General features: G+C 43.2%; 1 protein-coding gene across 1 annotated transcript in view; it reads right to left on the reverse strand.

Annotated features, from left to right (window-relative positions):
- The window catches only part of abch1 (ATP-binding cassette, sub-family H, member 1), a 49,527-nt gene that overhangs the window by 3,755 nt on the left and 34,114 nt on the right, over positions 1-11,658 (reverse strand). Inside the window, exons 16-17 of the mRNA XM_037674609.1 lie at positions 8,750-8,820; positions 8,494-8,582 (exon numbers count right to left, since the gene is read on the reverse strand). Of these exons, the coding sequence (XP_037530537.1) occupies positions 8,494-8,582; positions 8,750-8,820 (160 nt within the window). The remainder of the gene's footprint in view (positions 1-8,493; positions 8,583-8,749; positions 8,821-11,658) is intronic.

An 11,658-nucleotide genomic window follows, 5' to 3' on the forward strand; every position in this document is an offset into this window, starting at 1 on the left:
GTATATAAAATAAAGTTATAAAATGTTAGATGAAGATGTTAGATGAAGTTGAATTAAGTGCAGCTCGAGTTCAGCAGTCTGACTGCTGCAGGGAAGAAACTGTTTCTGAGCCTGGTGGTCTTGCTCTGAATGCTCCTCAGTCACCTGCTTGACGGGAGGGGCCGAAACATACTGTGTGCAGGATGAGTGGAGTCCTTCATGATGCGGAGTGCCCTCCCCATGCATTGTGACGTGTAGAGGTATGGAGGTGGTGGGAAGGCTGCTCCCCACAGTCTTCTGTGCAGCCTTAACCACCCTCTGCAGAGCCATCCTCTCAGCAACAGTGCAGCTGCTGTGCCACATGGTGATGCAGGTGCAGAGAAAGCTCTCCACCACACAGTGATAGAAGCTCCTCAGGACAGAGCTCCCAAGTCCAGCTCTCTGCAGCTTCCTGAGGAAGTAGAGATGCCGGTGGGCCTTCTTGACCAGACAGGAAGGGTTGGCCCTCCAGATGAGGTCACTGGTTATATGCACCTCCAGGTACCTGTAGCAGAAGACCATCTCCACAGCTCCTCTTCCGATGTGTAGGGGATGAAGAGGATCCTTGTCCCTTCTAAAATCTACCACCATCTCTTTGGTCTTCTTCACACTGATGCAGAGATTATTTTCTCTGCACCACTGCAGCAGGTGTTACACCTCCTCTCTGTATTTGGACTCATCAATGTTCATGATGCACCCCACTACTGCTGTCATCTGCAAACTTCACTATATGGCAGCTGGAGTGACACCCCAGCTATATGTCAGCAGATTGAACAGAAGGTGACTCAGCATGCAGCCCTGGGACGAGCAAGTACTGAGGGTGATGGAGGAGGAGACAATGTTGTGGATCCTGACAGTCTGAGATCTGTTGGTCCGGAAGTCCAGGATCCAGTTCCCCAGTGTGGAACTCAGTCCAAGAAAGGAGGGCTTCTGCACCAGGATCTGTGGGATGATGGTGTTGAAGGCCAAGGAGAAACCCAGAAAGAGCAGACGGATGTAAGAATTTCTGCTCTCCAGGTGGGTGAGGGCTTTGTGGACCAGCGATGAGATGGCATCAGCAGTGGAGCAATTCTTTCTGTATGCGTACTGATGTGAGTCAACGATGACGTCTATGGAGTCCTTGATGTGGGTCATGACAAGCCTCTCAAAGCACTTCATGACTACCGATGTTAAGGCTATAGGTTGGTAGTCATTCAGGCCTGTCACTGTGGAGCACTTGAGGACAAGGACAATAGTGGTGGTTGTAGGGGAATACATGTACAGGATATTGGACTTCTGGTCCGGTCAAACCCGTACCCTTTAACAGGTTTTACTCTGGACCGGCCTCACCTCAAACATATATGAACCATGAGTTCTTGTAATGAACTTAATTCCTGTCCCTCGAAGAAAACACAAAGAATCCGTAATTTAAATACAGTTCTGTAATGTTTATTTTCAGTTTGAATCCTGTTCTAGAATTGCGCCGCTCAAGGTGGCTGCATGTTGGAGTAGCTCTGTTACTTTCATTCTGAGATATTACTTTTGATAACTTTAATTCCTCTTTTTTCTGGATATAAATAACTTTTTTTGGATGATTATTTCCTCTGGTGTTGGATGCTGTGCAGCTGGAAGGATTTTTACAGAAATATTTTTGCTTTGGACATTTGTTATGATGCGTAACCATAACAACAAGGTTTTTTACAACCGGGAGCAGCTGATTAACATCTCCAAATCTCAAGTAATATCTCAACTACAGCCTCAAATCCCAAATGAGTTGAAAAGGAGGCGTCGTGGATGCAGAGCAGGAGCAAAGAAGAGGGAGAAAGAAAGAAGAATGCAATTTAAACCATCTCTTCCATCGATCATGATAGGCAATGTGAGATCGCTGGGAAACAAGTTGGATGAACTTCAAGCCCTAACAAGGACCCATCCAGAGTATCGGGAATGCAGTATTATGTGTTTCACTGAGACATGGCTGCAGGATCATATCCCAGACTCCAGCGTTTCATTGCCAGGCTTTCTGACCATACGAGCAGATAGAGATTTAAAGAGGAGTGGCAAAAGGAAAGGAGGTGGGTTGGCAGTGCTTGTGAACAACAGATGGTGTAATCCTGGACATGTTACTGTGAAGTGTCGTCTCTGCAGTCCAGATATTGAACTGTTAGCACTAAGTTGTCGTCCATATTATTTGCCAAGAGAGTTCACCAGTGTTATTTTGGCAACTGTTTACATTCAACCCAATGCTGTTGCCGAGACTGCGTGTGATGTCATCAGCTCTGAGGTTGCTAAGCTACAAACACAACACCCTAGTGCGTTTGTTGCAATATCTGAGGATTTTAATCATGCCTCTCTCTCTGCTACACTTCCGACATTCGAACAGTTTGTCAGCTGCTCTACCAGAGAAAACAAAACGCTGGACTTGTTTTATGCAAATGTCAAGGATTCATACATCGCTAAAGCAAGACCCCCTCTTGGCAAATCAGATCACAATCTTGTGTATCTCTGCTCAAAATATAAACCCCTTGTTCAGAGGCAACCTGCAATAAAGAGAATAGTGAGAAAATGGTCAACGGAAGCTGAAGAAGCCCTGCGGGGTTGTTTTGACACTACAGACTGGGATGCACTGTGCCAGCCACATGGAGAGGACATCAATGCCATGACTGAGTGTGTGACCGACTATATAAACTTCTGTGTAAACAACACCATCCCCACCAGAACAGTGAGATGCTTCCCCAATAACAAACCCTGGATTACCACTGACCTGAAGGAACTGCTAAACCAGAAAAAAAAGCCTTCAGGGAGGGAGACAGGGAATTATTGAAGAGCACACAGAAGCAACTTAAAGTCAAGATAAGAAACAGCAAGGAGGTGTACAAGAAGAAGCTGGAGAGCAAGCTCCAACCGAACAATATCAGAGAGGTGTGGTCAGGGATGAAACAGATCACAGGCTTCAAGCAGAAGGAGGATCAGAAGGATGGAAGCCTGGACAGAGCCAATGAACTGAACACATTCTTCAATAGGTTCAGTTCAGGAACAAGCTCAGCATCCTCCTCTCTTGCCCACAGCCAAACAGACATACCACCCTCCTTTGACCCAAGGCTGTCCTGTCACACCTCAAATATTTTATCTACCACCGCGGTCATGGACCCTTCTTCTACATGTTGATCTTCAACCAAATCAGAAGATACTGATATCTTCTTTGCCTCCCCCCTCTGCATCTCTAGAAGTCAGTGAGGAAGCAGCTGGACAGACTGAACCGGAATAAGGCTGCAGGTCCAGTGGTGTCAGTCCCAGAGTCCTGAAGGTCTGTGCAGAGCAGCTCTGTGGGGTTCTGCAGCACCTCTTCAACCTTAGCCTGACCCAAGAGAAGGTTCCAGTGTTGTGGAAAACCTCCTGCCTTGTTCCAGTGCCAAAGAAAACGCACCCATCAGTCCTCAATGACTATAGACCTGTTGCCCTGACATCCCACATCATGAAGGTCCTAGAGAGACTTCTGCTGACCCACCTGACTAGACAAACAAGCACATATCAGGACCCACTGCAGTTTGCTTATCAGCGTGGACTTGGAGTTGAAGATGCCATCATACACCTGCTTCAGCAAACTCACTGTCATCTAGAAAAGGCAGACAGCACTGTGAGAGCCATGTTCTTTGATTTCTCCAGTGCATTTAACACAATCCAGCCTGAACTGCTTTGTCAGAAACTCCAGAAGACTCAGGTGGAGGCCTCAACAATCGCCTGGATCAAAGACTACCTGACGGACAGACCACAGTTTGTGAGACTGAAGGGTTGTGTGTCTAACCAGGTGGTCAGTAGCTCAGGAGCACCACAGGGGACTGTACTCTCACCATTCCTTTTCACTCTGTACACCTCAGATTTCCAGTACAAAACAGACTCCTGTCATCTGCAGAAATATTCTGATGACTCTGCAGTAGTCGGGTGTATCAGAGATGGACAAGAAGCTGAGTACAGGGAACTGGTGGACCGCTTTGTGGCATGGTGTGGAAACAATCATCTCATCTTGAATGTGAACAAAACAAAGGAGATGATTGTAGATTTCAGGAGAATCAGGAACAGATCCAACCCTATTTTCATCATGGGAGAAGAAGTGGAGGTGGTGGAGAAGTATAAATACCTTGGAGTTCACCTGGACAACAGACTGGACTGGAAATGCAACAGTGAAGCCATCTACAAGAAGGGACAGAGCAGACTGTACTTCTTGAGGAAGCTGAAGTCCTTCAACGTTTGCAACAAGATGCTGCATATCTTCTATAAGTCTGTTGTAGAGAGTGCTATCTCTTCTGCCATCATCTGCTGGGGAGCAGCACCAGAGCAAGTGACTTAAAAAAGATCAACAAGCTCATAAAGAAGGCTGGCTCAGTTCTGGGGACTCCTCTAGAACCTTTGGAGATGATTGTTCAAAGAAGGATTCTTCATAAAATTAAGAACATTATAGACAACCCTCAGCATCCTCTTCATCAGACTGTCATACAACAACAAAGTGTCTTCAGTCAGAGGCTTCTTCAAATCCGTTGTAGGACAGACTGCTACAAGAGATCCTTCCTGCCCACAGCCATCAGCATCTATAACAACTCATTAATGAAACCAGGATGATGAGTTACCCAACATATAATTTCCCTCTGGGATTAATAAAGTATTTTTGAATTGAATTGAATTTGACTTGAATTATGACATGTAAATTATGGCAAATATTGAATATGAATATGAACCAATAATATTATTTTAAAAAGTAAATGGCATAAATCTGGGGACTTTGAGAAGGTTTGATTCAATTTGGACAAAGGTCTAGCTCTTAACATTAAAATTTAGGTAAGTGTATCCAGGGCCAGATTAACACTTCGCTGTACCCTGGGCAACAATCTTCAAGGGCCCCATCATCACGACCCCAGAATCACCATAATCTGGCAAAATACAGAATAAATTACCATAATATACTGTAAATATACTTAAAATTCTAACTATCAAGAGTATTTTTATGTATAAAACTCCAAATGCTCATTGACACAAACCATCAAAACTGAATTAAGTTAAACGCACTTTGAACACCACACGGCACCATATGTGTACTTGTTTAGTAAAGTGTTGGCCACTGGTGTCAGAAGCATTTATAATGTGTGTGTGGGGGGGACACACTGATGGGGTGGTCTGGGGGTCCTCCTCCAGAAAATTTTGAATAAAATAGATGCCATTTCCTGCATTCTGGTGTATTTTAATGGTTGTTTAACATCTAGTTTTACCTACACAAGTAAACACTTGGAACGCCTTGGGATTCCCCTGGAGGAGCTGGTCCAAGTGGCTGGGGAGAGGGAAGTCTGGGACTCCCTACTTAGGCTGATTCCCCCGCAGATGGATGGAAGTAAACACTTGATTCAGTAACTATTTTAGAGCTAATGGCACAACAAAAAGTAACCTGACCAACAGCTGATTCAATGAATTAATAATATTATAAATTCAAAGGTGACGATTTGATGCCCAAATTAAAACTAAATGACTGTAAACTTAGTTGACTTCAAATGAAATAAGATTATCAATGAATGTTTGCAACAAAGGATTTACTGATTATAACAAAGTTTCCTTCAAGAAACCTCCCAGTATAAATCATAAAACCATAATGATTTCTGCTCATTCTAAATTTGTCAAATAGCCTAAATCTCCTAAAGTGAAGGAAAATCATTTTAAAATAATAAATATGATATATCCTGTAGCCATGTTTCTTGAACGAAGATTTAAATTTCATGTTGATTTGTGTGTCTTTTGTAAATCAAAAGATGAATCCCTCGAGCAATTTTTTTTCATGCCAATACAAAGTGTTTGGTCAAACATCAGAAACTGGATTAATCTCAGACTTAACATTCCTTCTTTTTATGTTGATGCCGTTTTACTTTATGTGGATAACTTAAGCTCAGCTTTCTCTGATGCCATAAATATAGTCGTACTTATAGCAAAGTACCACATTCACTGTAGTAACAGGAGAGATAATAAACCTTCCTTCCTGTTTGATGAATGATTTTAAGTCATACTATTCTTCATTAAGTAGATTAAAATCTGTAAAACTGCTAAAATCATCTCACAACAGATACAAACTTATTGTTTTAATTAAAACAATGTTTCTCAAGAAAAAAAAAACCTGACAGGCTTGTCAGCAGGTAAGGGGTGTTTACCTTTGGGACGAATTGAGGTAATATACCAATCTTCATTCACGAACATCCATCCATCCATTCATCCATTATCTTTACCCGCTTATTCCATTTTGGGTCACGGGGGTCGCTGGTGCCCATGTCCAGCAATCACTGTGCGAGGGGCGGGGTACACCCTGGATGGGTCGCAAGTCCATCACAGGGCCACATAGAGACAAACGACACAAACAACCATTCACTCTCTCACTCACACCTAGAGACAATTTAGAGTTACCAATCAGCCTAACATGCATGTTTTTAGTCTGTGGGAGGAAACCGGAGTACCCGGAGAAAACCCACGCATGCACGGAGAGAACATGCAAACTCCACCCAGAAAGGCCCCTGGACCGGGGTTTAAACCAGGGACCTGCTCGCTGAGAGGCAGCAGCTCTACCAGTTGCGCCACTGTGCTGCCTCATTCACGAACATACAGATTCTCTTCCCCATACCCCCCAACCCCCAACCCCACCACAGCGTTTTACCCTACCGATGGTCACAGTCTGCTCTGAATAACTGAAGACCATTGATCTGGAAAGTTGAGTCCAGCATGTTGTTGTTAAGCCAGGTTTCTGTTAGGTTAAGAATAGCACAGTTCTTCATCTCTGCAGAAACATTAATCCGCAGATGTAACAGGTCCATTATATTATCCAGTAAGTGGACAAAGGAATCGGTGGTCTTCTAGTCTTTAGCTGGGCCAACGCACCCACCCGCTTCCCCATCTTCTGTTTCCGGGCATATTGTTTCCTCTTGACCCTCTTGACCCTCCTCGCACTCTGCTGCGCCATTCTGTTGTCCTCAGGAACCACTGTCTGCCGAGTGCAGATTTCAGCCTTGTTGATATATTATTAATAACCAAACTGTCTCTTATGGCTATCAGTTCGGTTGAGGTGTACTTGAGCCGTGAGTTTTGCACTGAACTAGTGCCTAAAACAGCCTCATAAGAATTTAAATAATTAAAATAAGACTTAATCCAGGGAGCATGAGAAACCGCTGCACTTCTGTGCGCTGCCATAGCAATAGAATTTGTTGTAATGCAGGGGTACCCAAACTTTTTCAGCATGCGAGCTACTTTTGAAATGACCAAGTCAACGTGATATACCTGCTAAAATGCCATGTTTAAACGAGAACGACCTCTGGAAACGTTAGTGTTTTTTCAATGTTTATTGGTGGTAATAAACAAAAAATAGGCAGGTTTGCATGAAAAATGCTGTAGTTTCCATGTCAGTCGGGTTGCCAGATAAGAAATTATGAACTAAAGTACTGTGGCTTTGAAATGATAGTATTTTGACCTAAACTGTCATATGTGCTGAGTAAAGATTTTCTAAGATTCAATTCAGCTCATTTATATAGCACCAAGTCACAAAAGAAGTTATCTCAGGGCACTGAACAGAAACATTCATATATACAAAATAATAATTTAACACTATTTGTCTGAGGAGCAGACTGCTTTGAATTTAAGTCCGTCACAGAACTCTCATCTTGAGCAAGATGAAGTTTGTTTTGTGTTTCTTGGACATGTGCACAGAAAAGGAGATGGTAAATAAGGCATTTTAAATTTATCTGGCAACCCCAGGCTCAGCTGTATTCATTGTGCATGCAGCGACTGCATGATCACACTTACATCCAAACTGGTGAATAATGTCTAATTTGGACCCTGGATTTTGTTAGTTTTGCTCCTACATGATGAAAAAGGGTGAGTAGTGCAAAAATCACTCTGCTCTCTGCCATTTTTTAAAACTGTTGTTAGCACAGAAAAACTTTGGACTGCAACTGCCTGTATGTGCAACTTCACACATGGAGAATTTCACACCTTCAGGGGTGAGGGAGCGGGATGGGGTTTCCTCGAAAATCTCTCAGACCTGGTTTGAGAGAATGAGGGCTGTGATTGGCTGCCCTGTATGCCAATCAAGTAGCAAATTTCATAGTGAGGATGGATAATAGGCTGACGTCTATTTATTTATTTTTTTTTATGCTATGTGATCTACCAATAATGCCTTTGTGATCGACCGGTAGATCACTATCAATGTATTGGACACCCCTGTTGTAATGTACATGAATGTTTCTGTTCAGTGTCCTGAGACGACTTCTGTTGTGACTTGGCGCTGTATAAATAATCTGAATTGAATTGATGTTACTGTTTACAGAGATTTAACACTAAGATAGTGGCTTTTTTTTTTTTAATTTCTGACGGTCAACAAGCGTGAAAGTACTCATAGGAGCCTAAAATGAACATGTATTGAACTGAGTAAAGCAAAGTTTTTAAATCGTTGCTGATGTTGGAGCAACTTTGACCCCTCACCTGCGACCCAGCACCGGTCCAGAAGCCCCTCCTTCCTCTCCAGGACAAAGGAGAGTGCCGTCAGACCAACAGCCAGGTAAAAGGAGATGCTGCAGAGACAAAGACAAAGAAAAGAAGAGCAAAAGGCAATAAGAAAGTGGAAAACTGTATTCTTTATACATCATTACTTTATTGTGTTTTTATAGCACGTTTCCATCTGACACGTTGATTAGATTTTGAACCAAAACATTCTTTAACCAGTCAGATTTGTACTGACCTGAGCACAGCTCCTGGTGTCACAAAGGTGGTGAAGTCTGTGTTCATACTTCCATAGATTGGCTCTTCAAACTAAGAAATAACAACAAAAAATACTTTGGTTCACTTTACGCAGCATGTAGCATCGCTGCTTGCCAAGATGGTCACGCTCTCAGAAGCAGCAGCTTTGCTGGCTCCCGGTGCAATCCTAGTTTTCAGGAGTTTTTAAATAGACTGACTCTGCACGCTTTAAGCATGAGAATTATAGCCGAACCAAACTGATGAGAATGAGAGAGGATTTACCACGGGATACAGCAGTGATCAGCAACTATCTTAAATCTACACTCAGCAGACTGCAGCTCTTAAAGCCATGTGCATGGAGGCTGCAGCAGGGTGCTCAAACAAGAAGAGGAGGTGCTGTTCCCATCTGAAGAACAGAGGTTGCTGGGCGGAAGTGTTTGTAAGACTTTAAGCTAACGAGAAGACTGGCAGACTACCGATACCCTTTCTCTTTCTGTCAAACGTCCGTTCTTTGGATAAGATGGACTTGCTTCATTTGAGAGTAGATTACTCAGAGGAGAGGAGGAAATGTGTGATGCTTTGTCTCACTGAATCATGACTTAACAGCGACATGCCGGACTCAGCTTTTCAGCTGGACGACAGACTTTTTTTTCAAGTGGACCGCTGAATTGAGCTAACGGGGAAATCATGGTGAGGCAGAGTGTGTATTTATGAGAGTAAAAGTTGGTGCACAAACTGTACTCTGATAAACAGCTCTTGCTCCAAGGCTTTGGAGCAGCTAATAGTGAAGTGTCGACCACATTAATTACCCTGTGAGTTTACGGCGGTGTTTATATAAGTTGTTCACATAACCCCAGATGCTAATGCTAAAGCCGCCTTGTGGGAGCTTCATGATAATATTAGCTCACTGCAAAACAAACATTCTGAGGCATTTTACATGGTGGCTGATGATTTTAACCGCAAGAAGAAACAACACCACCAGCCTGATCAAGAAAGCTCATCAGAGACTCTACTTCCTCAGATGGCTGTGACGAGCTGGACAGGGAAGCTCAGTCCTCACCTCCTTCTACAGGTGTGCAGTGGAGAGCATCCTGTGCTCCAGCATCAACATGTGGCATGAAGGCTGCACAGAAGTCTGCTGGAGTCAGTCTCCCCACCATCACAGACATCAACACCTCCAGATGCAGGAAGAGGTCCACCTGCATCATGAAGGACCCCACTCACCCAGCACACACACTTTATGCCCCACTCCCCTCAGGCAGGAGGTTGAGGAGCATTAAGTGTAGATCCACTAGACTGAGGAACAGCTTCTACCCTGAAGCTGTTAGACTCATAAATCCCTAATCAGGATTATCACTGTAAAAAAAAAAACACTGTAATGCCACTTGATTGTTGATATGTGCTGCTGACTATTCATGCTGCTGATCTCATGCTGATGATTTATTTCATGCTGCTGTGTTCATTTGTACTCATCTGCTCACACACACTCACACGTGCCGGTACTCAAGTAGCACGACGGCTCAGTGGTTAGCACTGTTGCCTCACAGCAAGAAGGTCCTGGGTTCAATCCCCGGTTGGACCAGGGGTCTTTCTGTGTGGAGTTTGCATGTACCTCTCGTGCTTGGTACTCCGGTTTCCTCCCACAGACCAAAAACATGCATGTTAGACTGATTGGTAACTCTAAATTGTCCCTAGGTGTGAGTGAGAGAGTGAATGGTTGTTTGTCTTTATGTGTCCCTGTGATGGACTTGTGACCCATCCAGGGTGTACCCCACCCCTCGCACAGTGATTGCTGGACATGGGCACCGGCGACCCCCATGACCCAAAATGGAAGAAGCGGGTAAAAGATAATGGATGGATGGATGAATAAATAAATAATAATAATAATAATAACTCATGTTTGTGCTGTTGTTCGGTGTATTGTTTTTGTACTATTAGTGCTTAGCGTATTATTGGTTTAGTGTATTTCTTAGTTCATATCTTAGATCTTATTACTGTTTTTCCTTTACAATTTATATATTTTTGGATGTAACTGGGACCCTGTGTAGAGAACATACTCTGTATATATTCATAAATTAAAAGGATTCTTTCATTTTTCTGGACTGAATAATGACGTGCATTGAATTTAATTAAATGTGGACGGAAACGTGTTTATCTTTGACTCACCAACGACAGTGGGTCATTTATTTACAGAATCAAAGTTTAACACATCACACATTTACATTAATTTGGCAAAATATGAAAATAACAACATAATTAATCAGCTTTACAATCAGGAAAACCTTACGGCCATGATTTTCCGTTGCTTCACAACAGACATTTCTAAAAAATATCTGGATTAATTTGCTAGCAGATAGAAGAGTTTAAAGATGGAAAATGAAGTTTATCTTGAGAGAGATGGGTGAGGGAATTTGTCTTTATACCAGAACAACACGCTCCTTCGGACCAGCTTAACCCAACGGTACACTTTGGTTGAGATCGACTCTTTTACCTTTGCAGATGACAGTTTCAGCGTTGGTGTAGAGCTTTCCTTTCAACTCTTCCAGCGTCTCCGTAAGAACAGCTAAACCTCAGGAGTCGTGAGATCGTCCTAGAACAGACTTCATAATTCCTCTGAACTTCTCTTGTTCAGCTTAGTCGCAGATGTCCTGAGCATTCTGCATTCCAGCATTCTGAACTCTGCTGCCCTCTCGGAACCAACTCACAGCATTCTCTCAGCGTTCTCCTCAGCGTTCTTCCTAGAACTGCCGAGAACTTCTCCGAACTACTGAGCTCTCCAGAACTCGACTGGAGCTGGAACCTCTTGCAGAACTACTGTGAACTAGGAAGTGTTGCACCTTTTAAAAGAGCTCACTTCCGGTTTATTTGAGAACTTTCTGATTGGTCGATTGGACCAACAGAGGTGTGTTT

Source organism: Nematolebias whitei, chromosome 1 (genome assembly GCF_014905685.2).
Source record: "Nematolebias whitei isolate Nwh7 chromosome 1, NemWhi1, whole genome shotgun sequence".
Classification (NCBI taxonomy): Eukaryota; Metazoa; Chordata; class Actinopteri; order Cyprinodontiformes; family Rivulidae; genus Nematolebias; species Nematolebias whitei.